Below are 19626 nucleotides of genomic sequence, written 5' to 3' on the forward strand. Positions count from 1 at the left end.
ATGAGTCATGACAGAACCCTTTCAAGATTCAAGGCCTTGTGCACAGTGTCAGGAGTCATATGTCGTTTCGGCTGTTGATATTATATCTACCGAGGAGGAATTATTTTAAATAATAAAGTCAAACGTTTGAACCTTTATTGACATGTTGACCGCCAGGACCACTGCTTCTGCTGTAAGACACGGTCAGACGCTCTACGAGCAAGAAGGAGAATAAAGACACTGTTTAAAAAAAAAGCAAACGAAGTTACTTACTTAATTTGCTAATGAAGTAACTTACTTCATTTCGGTAAAAATAGATTTGTATTTACCCACTGGAATGTGCACTTGAGTGTCCTGAAAATAAAAAACGTTTGAATGAAACTATTGCTCTACTGTACATCAAGGACTTTAGTCTATGACACAATCAATTTACAATTTTATGAATTTATTTGATCTGATTTTATTGCAGTCAACACCAATCTCTGCAGGGCTTTGTATTGGAAAGCAGTCAGATACGGTGGCCCTGAAGTGCAAATCACAACAAAAAAAAAGAAAATACGAAGGCTTCTTCAGTTCTGTCTGACTGCCGGGAGTCCCAGGTACCTGGAGGACTGAGAATCTCCACACACGTATCAAAGTTTTCTTACACTACTCCACCTTTGCAGTTTTGAAAGAGGAAAATCTGTATTATTGCAAATCCAGTTTGTATAAATGTGCAGTTGTTTTCACTCCTGCATTATATGTGTCCAAGGAGCCTTGGAAACAAAGTACTTATGGTGTAACCACAATATTCGACATGATTTGTTTTCCTGAATGAGGCCAAGACCTGGGTATCATACAGTACACACGTTATGCTCTACTATATCTATGGCATTCCAGATCATAGATGGCTCCATAAAGGCTTTTGTATTACAACTCACTAATATTGTAACCTGTAAGGAGAGAGAAGGCTATACCAACGTAGCGACATGTCACTAACCTGTGTGTCTTCTGAGTCTCGGCTCGCAAACCGAACACTCGTCTGTAACGTGTTGTTTGTGTCTCCTGCTAAAACGGAGTTAGGTTTGATCTGCCGCGGAATCACGTTTATTCCTGCGATGCGACAAAGTAAATAAAACTGTCGCACTCCGGGCGCCGCCATGTTGGTGTGACGTCATTTACCATTGGCCAATGAACAACTCTCCTCTAAAGACACTGACAGTGTGAACACAAATATTTATTTCTAACTAAATTAAATATTTGTTTTGACAATTCAAAAGTACCTTAAACTGAGACCCAGTAGAAACATTTAAATGTTTTATATTTTACTGATTTAAATGAAATATTGATGTAGTACAAGACAAACAAAGTGAACATTTTTTATTCAAATGTTACTACATGTTCACTGTAGTGAACAACGACCTGGGTTTTAGCTATTAGGGATAACAAGTCAAATACAATTCCTCCAAAATGAAAACCATAAGATATTGTTAAGGGGTTTCTTAAAATTCTAAGGCATTTATTTAAGTTTGGCAGTAATTTCTGTTGGCTGTTTACTTCTTTGGAACGTTTTCTCTTGTAGATGAAAAGGTTTGACTGTAACTCTCTATGTTCATCCTATATCGGTACACTAATGTGACGCTGTCAAAACACAAAAGTCAGGTTCTACCGAGATTTGAACTCGGATCGCTGGATTCAGAGTCCAGAGTGCTAACCATTACACCATAGAACCGCTGTGCCTAAGCTAGATAATGATATTATATAAAGTTGTTATGTATAAAGATAAAAATTAAGTGGTAAACAGGCAGCAGGTTTGATATTCATATTTTACACCTATGACAATGAAACCACTTTTAATCGCCTGCTCCTAACCTGCCATGAGGAGGGACTTTTGTTACGTGTCTGTAGCGGAACGAAAAAAACGGAACATTCATTTGGCGGTCCCTGTTGCAATCGGGTCTCACCGACGGTCAGACACTCGGCTTTACAGAGAAACAAAACAAACCAGCGCCTCTGTTTAACCATTTGATTGTATTCAAACTCCTAGCACCAACAGGTAGCGTTGGGTTGGATGCCAGGCGTCGGTATATAAATAGATAAACAATAGTAGCCTCTGTCGAGTGGGATTAACGATTAATTTCTCAGAAAAGCTTAAAGAGTATTTTTAGCGAGAAAGCTAAACGCTACGAGATAGTCACGCGAAGGTATACAGTCTGCTAGCTGTCGTAAACCACGTTATCTAACCAACATTATCCAGCATTAGTCTATATATTGGTTGTCAGGTCGTTAACATCTTCGACTCGGACACCTAAAACGAAATAGGTAACGTTAGCCGAAACACGCGCTGCTGCTGCACAACGCTAGCTTGTAGCTCACACAGCAGACAGGAGTCATCTTTCGTTGATTGGGCAACATTGGAAAGTACAATGTGACAAACGTTGGTACGGCTCGTTTCCAGCCCGTGAAGCTCCTGCTGCTGCTGCCTCGGCGGTGAAGTCATGTATGACGTGAACTGCCCATTGCTCAACAGCATCCTGCCCACTTTGTAGCGGTGGGAAGGTTTGGTGCCCATCACTCGGAGATCTCGGCTCGTTCAGCGTCAACATGCCTGGAATGGTGGTGTTCGGTCGGCGCTGGGGGATCGCCAGTGACGACCTTGTTTTCCCCGGCTGCTTTGAAATGTTCGTCCGTGTGCTGTGGTATGTTGCTTACCCTCATACGTGGTTTTACAGAGGAGCGATAATAATAATGACAATAATGATATTACTCGTTGACTTTACTGTTTCTCCTCAGGTGGATCGGCACTCTGATCCTCTACACTTACCACGGGGGTAACTTCGATTGTAACGGAAAAGGAGTTCTTCACACCTACCTGGTGGGACTGTTGGTTGTGCTCGGGCTCATCATCCTGTCATTATGGGCTATTGTCTATGTCAGTGGCCAAGGTAAATCAATTGTCTCTAAATAACTCCTTGTGAGCATAATGTTTAAAGGTGATTAGACAAAAATCTTGCCCACATCAGTTATAGTGTCTGAGGTTATTCTGGGTTATGCAACGGAGGAAGTTAGAAAGACAGTGGCTTCTTTACACAACCTTTAAGAAACTTTCGGGAGACGAGGACAGACACACAAAATGTACACAGGTGCCATTTTCGATATTAATACAGCTGTAAACTTAAATGCAGGAACTGTGAGTGAATTTTTTTTTTAAATGGAAAAGGACACAACTGTACTTCACAGTTTGTACTGTATTTTCATCGTAGTGGAAGATGACGTTCAGGTCAGCTCAGCAATGCAATAAGAGCACTAGGTACATAAAAGAGCTCAATAAAATGAAAATGAAATGAAAAAATAAAATGCAATACTACATACACGGGAGGATGCAACTGTAAAACGACAGCACATCGATAGAATGAATTTGAAGCATTAATATACACTTATATCCTTTGCAACGTCATAATCTTCAGCTGCACTAAAGCACATAAAACATCCGTCACTGATGTCTATGATCATTCCCCAGGAACCATCACAAACCCTGGCCCGCGCCGCTCTATCCCTGCACTGGTGTACCTGCGAGCTCTCCTCTACATTCCTGAGCTGGTTTGGGCCTGCATGGGAGCCGTCTGGGTGTCTGACGATAGCAAAGGCTGCGATCTTGCCACAGTGGGTTCCGTCATCGCAGCAGTGATTGCCAGGTGGGTTGCGTCACCATGACAGCATTTTAGAATTGGTCGAAAAAGTGTTTTTGAGACATCATCTTCCTATCTCCATCACAACAGCTGGATCATCCTGCTCTTCACGGCGGTTGGCGTGGTGTTTGTGTTTGACCCCCTGGGCAACCCGCGTCCTCAGCCCCCTGCCATGGAGCCCCTGGGTGTACGAGACATGGAGAGCACCGAGGGCACCCAGTTCTTCTCCACAGCTCGCTCCCTCGCCACCAAGGTGTGGGAGAGCAGGCTGCGGCTCCTGTGCTGTTTCCTGCCGCAGGATGAAAGCCACCGAGCGGCGTTCTCCAGCATCTCCCAGCTCTTTAGCGGATTCTTCTCGGTAAGGGCTATCTTCACTTTTGGCCTTCTGCTACAACTGGCAGCTAGTGGGTTTGTAAACTTTGATAATATCTATCTACTAATTCCCAATATCTCAGTTTTCCTGTTTATTCCTCGGATATTTCGAGAATCGTTCATGGTATCGGTTTCACACTTTACATTGGTATTGTAACGGCCCAAGGAGGTGCCAGATTGAATTCGATGCCATTTGGACATGCTATATATTCAATATTAATAAACTTTAAATAAACAGGTGATCAGCGCTCTGTAGCACTGGAGGCTAGGACGAGAGAGGCGGTGGTCTAGTGGCAGAAACTTGGACTATGGGCAGAGAAGGTCTCTGGTTCGTCTCTGGTTCAACTCCACGGAGAGACAACAAAAGACGAACCTGGATTGATCTGTCCAAAAATCCAAGAGTCTCCCTACCCTGTCTAGTGCCCCTGAGCAAGGCACCTTACTCCCCCAACATCTGCTCCCCGAGCGCCTGTACGCGGCTGCTCACTGCTCTGTGTGTACTGCACCAGATGGGTCAAAAGCAGAGATTAAATTTCCCTACCTGCATGAGTGTGCCTTTGCATGACTGTGCATGTGTCTGGGACGAATAAATGCATCTTATCTTATCTTATCAAAATAAGTTGTTTATCCCGACTACAGCAAATTCACAACTACGACATTGACAACGGATTCTCCAGTTCAGGGTTCCGCATACTGAGTTGAGATTTACCGAACTTTGACAAAATAAGTGAACAGCTCCTTGTGCTGCAAAGGTGGCGCAGCTCCAGGGATCTGTGTTCTGAGTCCTGCAGCCGGTCTGTTCTCTCTGTGGCTCAATTACTGCAGGTCACTTTTACAGTTTCGTAAAGACATCTGCAACCAGCATCACCACTGGCCAAACAAACAGCCCATTACGAACATTTAGGTTTACAACAGGCACCACACTAGCAATATATAATACACAGAGAAAGATGAAATCAATTCGTTTGGAATGTAAAGTAACTGATAATGCCACAAAACTCATTTTAATATGCAAACTGTGTGTGTGTTTATGTGTTTATTTGTGTGTGTGTGACAGGACACAGATCTGGTCCCAAGTGACATAGCAGCTGGTTTGGCTCTGCTGCACCAGGAGCAAGATAAAATGGAGCTAAGCAGGGACCCAGACGAGATAGTGCCTCACAGTCCATCCTCTCCAATTGTAAGTACCATCCTGTCAGTCATGTAGCTGCACTAGGCATCTGACCTGACATCAGTTTTTACTGTAACTTGTCTCTTATTGTTTGAAGGGAGAAGATTTGGAGACAGAGTTGGAGAAAGCAGCTCACTGGATGCAGTTTGCTGCAGCAGCATATGGCTGGCCGCTGTACATTTTCTCCAATCCCCTCACCGGTCCCTGCAAACTCAGTGGAGACTGGTAAGATGTACTCTTTCTTATTTGAATCAGTGGGACCCAAATGTCAAACCAGAGGAGCTACAAGGATAGATTACTTAAACCTGCTTTGTAATAATAATCTTACAAATGATTTATACAGCAACAGGGGTCATCATCGTTAAAATGAAAAAAAAATTTTTTTATTTGTCTTGTAGCCAGAGATAAAGGTTAATAAAGTCTCAGGATGGTAACTCACTTGTGTGTATGTGGGTTACAGCTGTAGGAGTCGTGCAGCTGAGTATGACATCGTTGGAGGAGACCACCTTGGCTGTCACTTCTCCTCCATCCTGCAGAGCACTGGTTTGCAGTACAGAGACTTCATCTACGTCAGCTTTCACAACCAGGTAGGAATTATACAAGCCCCGCCCCCTGGCAGGAATACTTCTCTGAGTTTTAATTATAGAGGTCACCCCTCTGCCAGTGTCAATGTTCCTCAAACTGTGGGCTCATAGTCTGTTGATCATCTAATCAAGCAAGTTTTTTTCTGCAGATCTATGAGATCCCCTTTTTCGTGGCTCTGGATCACAAGCAAGAGGCCATTCTGGTGGCCATCAGAGGAACACTGTCACTGAAGGTGAGGTGGAACTTCATGATATCTTACTATGTAAAATGTTCTTTTCATATGTCTTCTTTTGGTTTGATGTATTAAGCTTTGTGTTGTTAGAACAAATACTGGGTTCTGTCATGTGAAAACTTGAAAGGGGGATTTTTTTGTTATTGTTATCTGTAATGACATTGACGGGACCTTTGTAATGCATGCTCTTGCCCTCCCATTTCCTCCTAATATTCAGTATCACATCCCTGTTTGTACGATGACTGAGTAGTGCCTAAATAGAGTGATAAATATAGGTGCCATTTGGTCTAAATATCCTCGAGAGAAATTCAAATACTAAGAGGGAAGTGAAAGTGAATAAGTGAGGGCACATGTGAGTGCATGTATACACATCTAAACTGTGAAGGTTAAAGGTTTATTGTGGTTGACAATATTCAACAGAGGATTTCATTCGTTCGATACCAAATTTTTGTCTCTCTCACTGAAAATGGAAAAAAAAGGCAGTGCTGGGAGGCGTAGCTGAGACAGGCCTATCCCCCCCCCCCCCCCCCCCCTCACAGACAAACCAATTTCCTTGCTAAAGCTAAGTTGGGACTCCAGCGATGTGTGTGAGAGAGAGACATCTGAGGGTCAGGAGAGGATAGGAGACGTCTCAGAATGGCAGACGTTGTAGTGGATTAGGGGTTTAGTTTCAGAAAAGGAGGGCAGCTTTCCAGATATTCATTCATGAGCTGTCGCATGTAGCAGAGGGCCGCCCGCCTTTCATGAGAGGCTGCTTACCTTTTTAAATATCTATAAATATCATGATGGGGAAATGTCCCAAACAGCTGACTCCATAAGAATGGGCCCTTTTAGGTCCCTAACCATAACCCTGAAACACTAGGTGGCGTTATCAGCCATGTTCAACCCATAAATTAATTTTCTTTTATACATTTGTTAAGAAATGTGATTTTAAAACCAGCGTCAATGTATTTGATCAAAGAACAGTCATATTATTTGGTTGAACAAATTCACCTGCAGTGCCACTTTCTCAGTACATTGTGTATCTCTGTGTTTATGTCCTGCAGGACGTCCTGACAGACCTGTCTGCTGAATGTGAGAACCTTCCTATAGAAGGAGTGATGGGAGCCTGCTACGCTCACAAGGTAAATGCCCATTTCTTGTAGACAGTCCTCATGTCTTAATGTGTAACGTGTGTTCCAGTAGAGAGTAATGCTGCTGTCCCCCCTGACTAATGCAGGGCATCTACCAGGCGGCCAGTTACATCTACAAGAAGCTGGTCACGGATGGCATCCTGAACCAGGCCTTTTCCGTCGCACCGGTAAGAAGTGACTGGGAGCTGCATTTCAGCCACAGAGGGCGATGTAATGTTTTATTTCAATTGGACCCCTGCTGGCAAATCCTATTTGGAGGAAATGAGATGTTATCAATGGGACCAGTTTACAGGGAGGCTGCAGCTGAGACTGGAATGAAATGACACCTTAGACTGAACTAAGACACATATAATGACCAAGTCTTGTCTATGCTAAATCAGTTATCCCGATGAACCAGTGTGTCCATTTGTTTAGATATTCGTTTTATTCCAAATCGAAAATGTCGAAGCAGAAAACAAAAAACACATGGGCCGTATTTTCTGTGTGTACAGGCTTATTATTAAATTGTGATATTTATTGTTTAATGTCAAGAGCATCAGATTTGCGGAGAAAATGGTACGTGAAGAATGTGTGTTTAATCGTTCTTGTGCTTGCAGGAGTATAAACTGGTCATCACTGGTCACAGTCTGGGCGCCGGCACAGCTTCACTGCTGGCCCTACTCCTGCGCAACTCCTTCCCCAACCTGCAGTGCTACGCCTTTTCTCCACCAGGGGGACTCCTGAGGTAAGGACAGCTGGGACAGTACAGTCTGAAGCTGGGTCATATTTTACACAAAGTAGAAAATATAATTTATTTGTATAATATATAAATAAAATAAAGTCAATGAACAAGCAGCTGACAGACCTGGACAGAATCACTGACTTTGAGCTATGGTGCTCCTGGAAATGTAGCCACACAGCTGAAATTGTTGTAAAAGGTTATAGCGATTGATTTTTTTTATCTTTAGAATGGATTATAATTCCCTTTACGGTCATTGCATAGAATAAATCAACATTGAATAGCAATCCTGTCAGTGCATTCACACAAATCAGACAACAGTTTTACTGAAAATAAATTATAGAAGGAATTATAATATTAAATTCTGAAATATACCGAATGAAATGTACAGGTGTAACAAATGAAAACTGTGAGAAAAAACATGTAAGGTGCTTTTGAATGTAGACATACACATGTAATCCAGATGAATAATGATAACTTAGTTATAACACAGTTGTATTTTTACAACAACAAATAAGTAAGTGCAGGCATACACAACAATTACTCAATTTAATTTACAAAGATTCTTGAACTCGCTGATACCCAACAGTATCAGAGGTATTTCAGATGTTGACATTAGTACCGGAACATCTCTAGTTGGAATTAATAGACACATAACTTTTGTTAACAAATTAACTGAAGTTCATTGTTGAATTCTCCTTCCAATGTGTTGTGTTTTCTTTTGTGTCTTTTCTGCCTGTGCAGTAAAGCCTTAGCTGATTACTCCAAGGACTTTGTTGTGTCTGTCGTGTTGGGAAAGGATCTGGTTCCCAGGTAACACTGATGCCTTCTACTCCTCATGTAGTTCTTATTTATTCCATTGTGTTGAAATGAATCATGAGTAAACATTGTGTGTTGATACCTGCCAGTTTCTTGAGATATTGTGCATCACTGAAAATAAATTCGTATTAGCAGCACTGCAAACTCATGTCTCCCAAAAAAGGCCAATATGAATGTGCTGTGGTGCACAAACTATTATAGACTGCTGTGTGATGGACATTCTATATTTGGCTCTGCCCTGTTATTACAGAAGGAGAGTATGACTCGCATGTTCCTTTTTTCACTGCTGCATTTGCCCTCTGCACTATTCCCTCTATGTGTTAATCATTCTGTTCTCTTTGTTTTTGTACAGGCTCAGCATTCCTAACATGGAGGATCTGAAGAGAAGGATCCTTAAAATAGTTTCAAACTGCAATAAGCCCAAAGTAATAACCGTTCAGTGCACAGTCATGTTTTGACATCTTCTCACAACAGTAAACACTTACTCTGTATCTTATTTTTCTTATTTTTCTTTATTTGTCTTGTTTTCCTGTCTGTGTCTCAGTACCGGATCCTGCTGCAGGGATGTTGGTATGAGCTGTTTGGAGGAGACCCGGACGATTTCCCCACGGAGATGGACAACAGGAGGGAGGAGGAGCTCAGCCAGCCGCTGCTGGGGGAGGAGTCACTGATGATTCGCCACTCATCGTCCTATCAGAGCCTTGCATCCGATGACTCGCCTGCCCACAAGGCGGCTTATTTACCCCTGTTCCTACCTGGACGCATTATGCACATCACAGAGGACGGGCCGTCACGGAGGTATGTCTGTAAAGGTCTTTCTGTCGATCAATTAAAAAATGATTCATAATTTATAGGCATAGATAAGTCCTGCTGTGCTCCTCCTCCTTTAGCAGTGGCGCTAATGCCAGGATGCACAATGGTGCTCCAGCAAAATATTATCACATGAGAGGATGTGAGCATTGTCCTTAAAAATGGTAACTTCAGACATTTACTGAAAGAAGCAAGCAGGCAGGCCAACATTACTGCATAACTGAACCTTTGTCAAACCTCGCTATTTTAAGAGTGTATTGTATCTCTGGAGATTTGCTGATGATGTTTCTAATAGCGAGAGGGATTTTAAAAACACTAACATGAAGATAAAATAAATTTGGAGGCACACACCTCGTGTAATATATGACACCACATGACATGAAAACCAAATGACCAAAAATATTTAAAAGATATTTGTAAATGGATTTTTTTTTTCAGTGTTGGTTGAACATCACCCCCTCCCCAATATTCACATACAGTACAAACTTAATTCAAGATGTGTATCAATGTATTTTCTTTTTCTTTCTCTGCCTATCCCTTCAGATCCTGCTTTTCCCAGGTCAGGTACCGCGCTGAGTGGGCCAATGAAACTTCGTTCAGGAGCATTCTGATCAGCCCCAGGATGCTTTCGGATCACATGCCTGATGCTGTGCTTCGAGCGCTCTACAGTCTGACCAGCGAAAGGCCCTACTCCCTCTGCCCGTCGTCTGTCAACATGAGCCAGCACAACACTATCTGACGTGTTCCAAACACACTGACTCATTGTCCTGTCTGCTAAGCCTACTCCTGTATATAACCGTGTTGGTCCCAGGTCTTAATATCAGGCTTTTAAGTACATACATTTGGAGTTGATTGTAATGAAAAAATGGAAACACATGAAAGATTTATCTGTTGTGATCTGCATGAATGAAAAGAAACTTGCTGGAGCACCAGGACTTGATTGTTAAATTGCACTTTTAAATTATTTGATGTAAATAATTTGTTTTCTCCCCGCTCTCTGAGTTACTTCAAGAGCAAATCATGCCATGATTTTTTAATGTGCATTGTGCCGTTGTTGTGTAATGTCAGTGGTCTACATCTTATGTTTGTCTGTGAGTTTTGTATGTATGGTGGAGGCTCCCCCCCCCCCCCCCTCCTCGTGCACACAGCAGTGTCGGCTCTGGTCTTCCTTAAACGTGGAGATGACTGAGGAGCAGCCTCATTCTGGATATGAGGATTTCGAGGTAGCTCTCACCTCCACATGTGGACTTCAGCTTCAGGTCTCCATGTATTAGTATCTGTGGTTAGTCTGTCCTGTGTTTAACCACTTGAGACATCAGGGTGAACAGTGCCTATGCATTACAGAAAAAGTCTTCACGATTCATTGCAGTTTGAATCGTGAACGGTGTTTGGTATAAACATGATAGATGTAAATGGTAGAAAGATTGTTCATTTTGTGGAAACCTGTTTACTTGCCATAGATATTGCATCTTTTATTTCAGGTAATATATTTAAGTTTCAATAAACTGATGCCTGCATAACTATCATACTCAATGAAATGCGTTGGACTCCTTGGTGCAAATAAAAGCTTCTCCTGAAGTGCTCTTCATCTGTTTATTATTGCCTCCGCCGAGGAGGTTTATGTTTATTCTTTTTTTAGTCAGTTATTTAGCAGGATTACTCAAAAAACGACTGGATGGATTCCCATGAAACCTGGGAAAAGCATGTGGAATTTGTCAGGGAAGAAATCATTACATTTCGCTGCATTTTCGGAGGTGAATCCAGGATTTTTTAATTTTTTCAAATTGTCTTTAATATTCCACAAATGTCTGTATTTGGATCAAATATCTAAAGAACCTGTCCTCTAATGGCCTTCACACTTGTCATATGAGCCCAAACAGCAAAGTCAGCAATAATATCTAGCTCAATGGCTCATTGGGATAATTGAGTATTTTGTGATGATCGCCACCAGGGGTCTCATCAGGGCTTCATCAGGGGTCTGCTGGCCCTCGGTGGAGGTATGGGCTCTACTGAATGCCATACTAGTTCTCTTCCTAAAAGTTTGAAAACAACCTGTTGAACCTGTGGGAAAATGAGTAACCTTCTAAAATACTAAACAGTGAGATTAATCTCCAGACTGAAGCCATATAAGTCAACGGGAGGGGCCTGTGAACAGTTATTGAATTTATCAATGAAAACATCTCTATGGATTAGTTTGCCTTCCATCCCTTTTTAGTATGTTACGTCAACGCGACGTGACTGACAAGTGACACATTCAGGGGTGGCTCGTAAGCTCCTGTTTCAGAGGTCGGACATGGTTAAATTCCAATGCAGATAGTTTATGTACACAGTATTAAGAGTTGGCTCAACAACAGATTCCTACCGTTGCCTGTGAACAAACGATCCGTCTGAATGACTCCTTGTGAGAGAAATGAACTCTAAACAATAACTTTCTTTTTATTTACCAGGGCGGTGAATGTGACACATGACAGCGGAACATGCCCCGATTTGACGTGTGTTTTTTACGATGTTTTCTTAATGGGTAGATGGGTTGTGATCTCCGCCCCTCAAACGTCACACAACAGAAATGTATGACAGCAACAGGTCAGGGGAAATTATTCTCTCACTTTATTTACTACAGGGCTGGTAGCGTCCAGTTGTTGTGCCTGATGCCACTCCGTCACATCGCTGTGCTGTTGCGCGTCTTTTGCGTTTAATGACTCGTAGCTTTTTGAGAAAGCATCGTGTTCTCTTTGGCGCTAACCACTGAGAGGTGTCCATTTTCCCGACAGTACGTGAAGGCACCGGCAGGATCATCTGTTGGACAGGGAAACTCACCAGGAGCCAAGTGAAGACTTTTCAGTGTCGCTAGCGCTCAGGCTAGCAGCTTGAAACTCAGACGTCCACACACATGAGACTTTCTCAAATATATATATAAAGTGCAAAGTCGTATCTGCATGACAAAAAACATGCGAGCCAGGTTTTAGGAGCAGTTTTATTTGTTGCGCCCTAAAGTGAGAAAGCGGACAGGACAGCCGCTGGCCAGCTGAAGCTCGCGGCTAGCTCGTCAACGTTAGCCGGGGGAGAGCGAAGCGGAGCGGGCTGAAAATGGAGCTGGACGACGTGGTCCTGTACCAGGACGACTCGGGCGGCTCTGCCATGATGTCCGAGCGGGTGTCCGGCTTGGCCAGCTCCATCTACCGCGAGTTCGAGCGGCTCATCGAGAGGTACGGCGAGGACGTGGTGAAAGAGCTGATGCCGCTGGTCGTCGCCGTGCTGGAGAACTTGGACTCGGTGTTCGCTGTCAACCAGGAGCAAGAAGTGGAGCTGGAGCTGCTGAAAGAGGACAACGAGCAGCTGGTCACCCAGTACGAGCGAGAGAAGGCTCTGAGGAAACACGCCGAGGAGGTGGGTTCACCAACACAGCCGCCAAACTAACTCAGACCCCGGATTACAGATTAACAACATCGTTGTACACTTTGATTCGAAGCATGGACGCGGAACTCCATTCCAAAATATGGCAATACACTTTCGAGATGCTTATCATCTCCATATCAAATCTCATTAACTGCGAATTAAGTGTATTTTTATGACATGTACAACTCTTCTTTTAATTCGGCATACCTACACATCCCTCAAAGTACGCACTCTTTGAGTAATTGCAGTTTACAAACGGGTAACAGAGTCTTTCTATGTCACACGGGGGCAAACATTACGCCATAAAATACAATCACAGTTGGATGTGCTGAGATTTCTAAAAAAAGTGACACACACACACACACACACACACACACACACACACACACACACACATCAACAACGCTGCAGAACAACCTGTACCACTGCACTCGGACTGGGTGTCAACACTGGTGCTGCTCCCCTCTGGGACAGCCTGGATGATTTCACACACCACTTAGTTTTTAGTTTAGCTTGTTATACCTCAACGGTGATTTGCAGTCACGCCTCATGTATTTGCAAAGCAGCCACTGATTTGGTTTTGAAGCCCAGGCTTTGTGTCACTCCCCCGACTAATGCAACACGTGAATCCCAGTGAGCAGGTCTAATCACAGTCTCACAGATAGATAGATCCTATTTGTTGCCATTGCACAGAGCACAACCAGGTTATTTTTGCGCCGTCCAGGGAGTGCATTCACTTGGCAAGCAAAGTAAAAAGAGCATTCACTTAAAGAAAAAGAGACATTCATATGAATATTCTTGTAAAATATACTTCTAAAAAGACAGAATCATGACATACATTGCACAAGACTTCACATGCGGATACATTATTGCAGGAGCCATGTCACTTCATTCAAACCAGTCATGCATACTCTTATGGATATATCCCGTAGAACTCCCCCCCCTTCAGTCCTCTCTATTTCAGTACAGAAATATGTTTTCTGTAGTTGTGGCAGTTCTGAGATGAAGCTTAATTTTAGCTGTTTGTATTCGTTTTAGACGAAGGCCCACCACCCTGTTTGAAAATTATGGAGATGCCATATAAAAGTAATCAGACCAAATATGTAACAGCACTGTGATTTCCCTACTGCTCACATTCCCTTTATTTCATTGGGAGCGAGTGCAGACTTTGAGCTGTGTAATATATTGTCACTATAAAGGGCAATCTGAGAGTGCATACCTCCGCCATATTGCACATGCATCTATTGTGTCAAATACACATACCCTGTACACAGAAATGTTCTGCAAATTGTTGACAATAAACACAGGCAAAATATCCATTCTCTAATACAGTTGGAAGGGATATTTGTGACTGTACAATAACCAAAAAAGATCACCTCCATAAAAAAACATATTTTGATTCACAAAATATGGAATCACTGTCCAGATCCTGACAAAATTTCATCTGTTTATATTGCCATTCTAATGAAGTCTACATTAAGAAGAAGCTCCATTATTTCTAGGGAAATTCACCAAAATGTGGAATAAAATGCCATTTTCGTAATATTAAAGGAAGTAAAACAATCTCCTGGATCTAGCCCCTTATCTGGATTTAGACAATAATTGATAGGGTTCTTCCCTAATCCGTAACACATCCTTCCTACTTCATTGTAATGCTATTGTTTTATGACTCTCACATAATTTTTCCTGACTGTTATGCAGTTTTGGTGCTGTCTCTTGCTACATCAAATCTTTCCTCCTCACAAAGAGATCTGCCATAAGTCTTGAATTCACAGACAAAACGCATGTGTAGAATCTGAAGCGGTCCACTGATTGCATGTTTTTTTCTTTTCTGCTGGACTATACCAGGACAAACATAACTCTCAGCTGTGCTCCTGTAAATACATGTCGTCATGTTTCCACTCGCACTCAGACTAACACCACCTATTGTTAGCAATGAGTGATGAGTTCCCTCTTATCCAAATATATATGCAGATCTCGCTGACTGTACTGTAAGGAAAACTTGCCCACACTAAGCATGCTATGATAGATAGTGATGCAAGTGATAAAGATTGCAATGACTTAAAATTAAGTCATTGGTTAAACATTTTTTTGTTAAATAAAAAATAGATGGCAAGCAAAAAACGTTAAAATGTCAAACAATGAATGTTTAACCACAGACCTAAATCAAGGGAAATTAGATAGAAAATAGCTTATCTATTAATGCAGATTTAAACTAGATTTAAAATGTATTATTATTACATTTATTAAATTAGATCTTGCTGTTTATTAAGTGTATGTCATTATCGCGCTTGAAAGAACTCAGAAATGAAGTGACAGCAGTCTGTTGCTTAGTGAACCTTTAACCTGTGCTGGCAAGTGTAGTGACCTATAGATCTTTCCATCCAGGTGGTGATAGACTCTGATGTTACTGCACATAACTGTAAAAAATTAATTAAGTAATGTGAATTACTTCTTAATGTTTAATATGGCTTAAACTTTGTCCAATATTTGCATGCTTTTGTTTTGAAAGTACTTTGTGGGATTGCTCCTCGGTGACTGCTGCTGTGACTAAACCTCCCCGCTTAGTCACTTACAGGAGTAATTTGATCACTGTTAACGGTTACATGTGTTACATTCATGAAGTAAGACCTTTAATGTATGTTTGTTATTTTCAGCTCAATTCAAACATTATGAGAAATGTGTTTCCTGTAAATACTAGCTTAAAGCTAGGGTTGTTAATCCTAGAAAAAATAGGAAGAGCAGGCTACACTTTGAAAAAATGCAACCAATCCAACCCAGCCCCTCCCTTCAACCCTCTTGCCAAAGCCCTGAAAACACATGTAAGCACACTGCATGACAACTGCTAGGAGACGGCTGTTCAGTGACATGCTCCCTAAGTTCTGGCCATCGTCTCTGCTTCAGCGGTATATGTCTCTCCAGCTGAAGACGCTGGTCATGTGCAGTGAGAGCACGGTCAGGGTACATGCAGGCAGGCAGGTCTGTTAGACACAGACAGGTACGTCAGCCAACCATTACATTTCGATATGATTGAAATGATTGGTCATGTTTATATAAGTCCTGCTAGAGCCACAGATCCCACTTTTTTTCTGTTGTGTTTTGTGCTTTAAAGCTGTAACACACTTCTTCTCTTAATCCTCCCTGGTCCTCATGTTAGGGCATTATACAAACAAGCAGCCCCTCACTCAGCCATCTGTACTGCAAGGGGTTTGCGCTTAATCAGTCTTATTATTTTTCCAGCCTTCTTACACTTCTAATCCAAGAAAATCAGGGGTGGCCAACATCGTTTAGACTGGAAACAGGATTAAAATAATACAGAACAGCATAGATCTAACAAGTAGATAAATGTCAGGATTTGGACGTCACAGCCTGATATGTTCATGTGCGGTTGTAGTTTTCTAGTTGACATTCGATTTGACAGTTAGATGTTGAATGACAAGCACAACAGGTCACACTGCAGTGTGTGAACAGTGTAAGTCATGTTGTAACATGTTACCACAGCTTTTACATCGACCATTGCATATGGGATTTTCCATTGGTATGCTAGGGGCTCATTGGTCTTTTCCCCTTTGACTCCTGTGTGTTAAATACCTCAGTCAGGCAGCCACATACTTCTCATGTAGCTGTGATCAGTATTATTGTCATGGTGACATGATGTCATAGGTATTGTCCTTTAACTTGACATCCGCTCTTTAGTTGAGGTCATCTTCTGTGTATGTCAGCACAGGAACTTGAATTTATGGCGATAGTATGTTGTGACTGTACAGAGAGAAGTTAATTCACAGAACAGTTCACTGTCCCAGCCATTTCATTCAGATCTGCACTGTGGCTTGGCAGGATGTGACTTTGTTTTTGTGTGTCACCACCTCTTTTTCTTTGTGTGTATCAATAAATATTTGACAGTGGTTTCTTAAGAATGCAAAACCAAAGCAAATTTACCAGGTGTTCCCTCGATCCCCACAAAAAGTACAATTAACAGTAAAATCTTTACTCAACACTCCGGAGCTTTTTGAAAAAACATCTTACAGGTGAAGACATCTTACTTGCTGAACATTATGGGCAGAATTGTAATGTTGTGCTGTTTAATTGTAAGTGTCTGCAGCCAATCCTCCACCAATGTTATATACTACTGCCGCTGTATTCTCTTCTATAGGCATCCATCTGTATGCTCCATTTCAGTCCAGTTTTTTGTTGACTACCAAATGCACGTAAACACGCCCTTTTATTTCGTCATTCGAAAATGTGTGTCAAAGTTGATACCATTTGCAAATCACATGATTAAACCATCGCAACATTGAAATAAATTGATAACCCATTCAGTCTGTTTAAATTGAACGTTTCCCCCCAATACCAAAGCATTTTCTACTCGAAGGAGGCAATTGAGTAGCCTGGCACACACTTGAATATTAGGCTTCTCATTTTGGCAACAAGTCTCTGTAGATGCAATGAAGCAGATTAATCCTACCAAACAAAAACAAAGCGAGCACAAGTCCTGCTTTTCCCTGCTCCAAGTCCAGAGGAATATGTTCTCTTAAGTAGTTTTTAGAGCAGTGTAGAGGAAAAGGCAAGGCAGGAAATACTTGAGGAAAAAAAAAAACACCACTTCCCTCAGTTCTTCTGTCCAGTGAGGGTCGTCTGCTGACCTGCAAAAGACCACAGCCTACTTAGATAAAATGTCAGCTAATTGATAAGGGTCCGGTCAATCTTTCCTCTAAGATTTGCTTTTTCAGTTTTCACATCAACAGACCCGCTCGCTCGTGGTCCTGTGGACCTAAATCTGCTGCGTTCTCACTTGGGCTCACTAGGACATTGTCTTGAGCTTTTACTAGGGAGCTGGAAGGAAGAACTCGGGAGAATGTCTCAAGCAACTGACTTGACCTTTGCATGCTCACGCACAGTCCTGGATAATTCCTGGAGAGTATTTGGAGTTGTCTGAAAGCAGCTTAAGACATAAACAACAACACTGTCATCATTAGTTGGCATTGGAGCTGTGACTGACTCACTCTCCCAGAGCTGTCAGTTTGGCTGAAGAAAGTCTCTTTTATTTATTTTTTTGACCACCAGGTTTATCAGCAGCTGCAGGTCTCATGATGCCACAGAGCCACTGGCTGATCACTTGTTGTAAGTCACTTGATAGCTCTAGGCCATTAAGTTTTCATCAAAAGGTCAGTATCCTCATAACATTCATATCATTGATCATGTCATTATAATTTTGTTATCCTAGCCCTAGAACCAAGATACATAGACTTAGACACACTGCACTGGTACTTCTGTCAGCTTGCTGTCTAGTGGCCGTGGCCTTAAAAGTATATTGTTTACCCAAAGATGAAAACGTACTCATTAACTCACCAGTATGCCGAAGGAGGCACACACTTCACTTAGCCCTACATCAGCATAGTGGTGATTAGATAATGAGTCCATTTAAATTTTTGGGTGAACTTCACCTTTGAACACTTTTGTTTCCCAAAATGTCTCAATAACAACCCACAGCCAAAACACTAAGGCGGAGTCGATTTCACCCTCTTGTTAATTGAGTGCCAGTACAGTGGAGCTCTCTGTGTTTGTGTGTGTGCGTGCGCGTGCATGTTCTGCAGCCATATGTGTTTGTGTGTCTGAAAATGTGTGTGTTTGCACTCTGGGACAAAGGGAGCCTTATGCATGCAGTACAGGGGGAAGAGTGGACGTTAAACCACTGGAACATTCATTCTCTGGAGCATTGTCATATGAACAAGCCTCCTTCCCGGGTCATATGATGAGCTGCATGATGAAAAGGAAGATGTTGGGGCTTCTGATGAATGTGTTGAGTCTGGAGGAGGGGCTGTTGACATGTGTCATTCACAACACTATAAGCTAGTCTTTCATTGGGTGAAGTAGAGTGCCTTTTATGGTTAATTGATCTAAGTTTAAGGAGGGGTCTCCAGTTTCTCCAAATATATTTTCAGGCAGCCTTTTAGAAACTTGATTAATATCTCTTTGTTTTACTGAACACACAAAATCTGCTTTTGGATATGCACTGAACTTTGGAGTATCTGCAGACATTCTCCCGCGGGGCTGTATATGAGAAAACAAATGTCGGAGTGAGACACTTTGGACATTCTCCAGAGTTTCTCCACATAGTCCCCTTGTTAAAAACTCCTTAGAATGTCTGAATGAACCCATGTGAGAATATAGCAGGAGGTCCTCGGCAGGATTTCCTGTGAGCAATTGGGTGTGTCCATGACGTTTTTAACACGTGACTCAAAAGACTACCATACATGCAGAAGACACAGGACGTAAGATGTCAAGAGCTTCGTCGATGGGCTGTAAATAAAAATAAAAACAGCCGAACTTATACATTATCACGCCTCATCTTGATGCCCTGGAGATAGCTGTATGAGATATGTGATTATGTCTGAGCAGCGATCCTCTTGCTGCGTTGTTGGTTTATGAAAGGCAAACTCCGGAGAAAGTCTGGACCTAATCATGCTGACATTCACTGAAGTTCATTTCTGAAAATAGCTTTACAGTCATCCCCCCCCCCCCCCCCCCCCCATGTTCATGCTCTTAGAAGATTTAGATTGGAAATGCTGCTTTAATACCTCAGTTCATAAGATGCGCTATATTAGCTTGTGTGTTCTTTGATAAAGAGAACATTCAAAGAGGATTATTTGCAAAATTACCTCCACTGATAGATTTTGAGTCCAAAGGGAGAGGAAAAAAAAAAACTCTCATCCCCTCAATGAGTGAATTGTGCTAAAAATATA

General features: G+C 42.1%; 3 protein-coding genes and 1 non-coding gene across 7 annotated transcripts in view; 2 read left to right on the plus strand and 2 right to left on the minus strand.

Moving 5' to 3' along the window:
* mrpl58 (mitochondrial ribosomal protein L58) overlaps window positions 1-2551 on the minus strand; it is a 3346-nt gene extending 795 nt beyond the window's left edge. The window contains exons 1-3 of one of the 3 annotated variants that reach the window (XM_053413972.1): window positions 2335-2551; window positions 309-333; window positions 133-219 (exon numbers count right to left, since the gene is read on the minus strand). In XM_053413972.1, the coding sequence (XP_053269947.1) occupies window positions 133-219; window positions 309-333; window positions 2335-2373 (151 nt within the window). In that variant the 5' untranslated portion in view covers window positions 2374-2551. Of the gene's footprint in view, window positions 1-132; window positions 220-308; window positions 334-958 lie in introns of all 3 variants that reach the window. The other 2 variants (XM_053413970.1, XM_053413971.1) reach the window with 2 other exon arrangements.
* Window positions 1619-1690, minus strand: trnaq-cug (transfer RNA glutamine (anticodon CUG)). Its single transcript has one exon. It is a non-coding gene; the product is annotated as a tRNA-Gln (tRNA).
* On the plus strand, window positions 1751-11065 carry daglb (diacylglycerol lipase, beta). Its single transcript, XM_053413969.1, has 15 exons — window positions 1751-2657; window positions 2752-2903; window positions 3479-3653; window positions 3738-4005; window positions 5077-5199; window positions 5288-5415; window positions 5651-5777; window positions 5924-6007; window positions 7054-7131; window positions 7227-7307; window positions 7737-7864; window positions 8603-8671; window positions 9030-9102; window positions 9222-9475; window positions 10031-11065. The coding sequence occupies exons 1-15, from the start codon at window positions 2563-2565 to the stop codon at window positions 10224-10226; spliced, it is 2031 nt and encodes a 676-aa protein (XP_053269944.1). The 5' UTR covers window positions 1751-2562; the 3' UTR covers window positions 10227-11065.
* A 980-nt stretch (window positions 11066-12045) lies between these two features.
* spag9b (sperm associated antigen 9b) overlaps window positions 12046-19626 on the plus strand; it is a 39085-nt gene continuing 31504 nt past the window's right edge. For both annotated transcript variants that reach the window (XM_053413500.1, XM_053413499.1), the window contains exon 1: window positions 12046-12874. In XM_053413500.1, the coding sequence (XP_053269475.1) occupies window positions 12575-12874 (300 nt within the window). In that variant the 5' untranslated portion in view covers window positions 12046-12574. The remainder of the gene's footprint in view (window positions 12875-19626) is intronic.

The sequence above is a fragment of the Pleuronectes platessa genome, chromosome 21, assembly GCF_947347685.1.
Source record: "Pleuronectes platessa chromosome 21, fPlePla1.1, whole genome shotgun sequence".
Taxonomy (NCBI): domain Eukaryota; kingdom Metazoa; phylum Chordata; class Actinopteri; order Pleuronectiformes; family Pleuronectidae; genus Pleuronectes; species Pleuronectes platessa.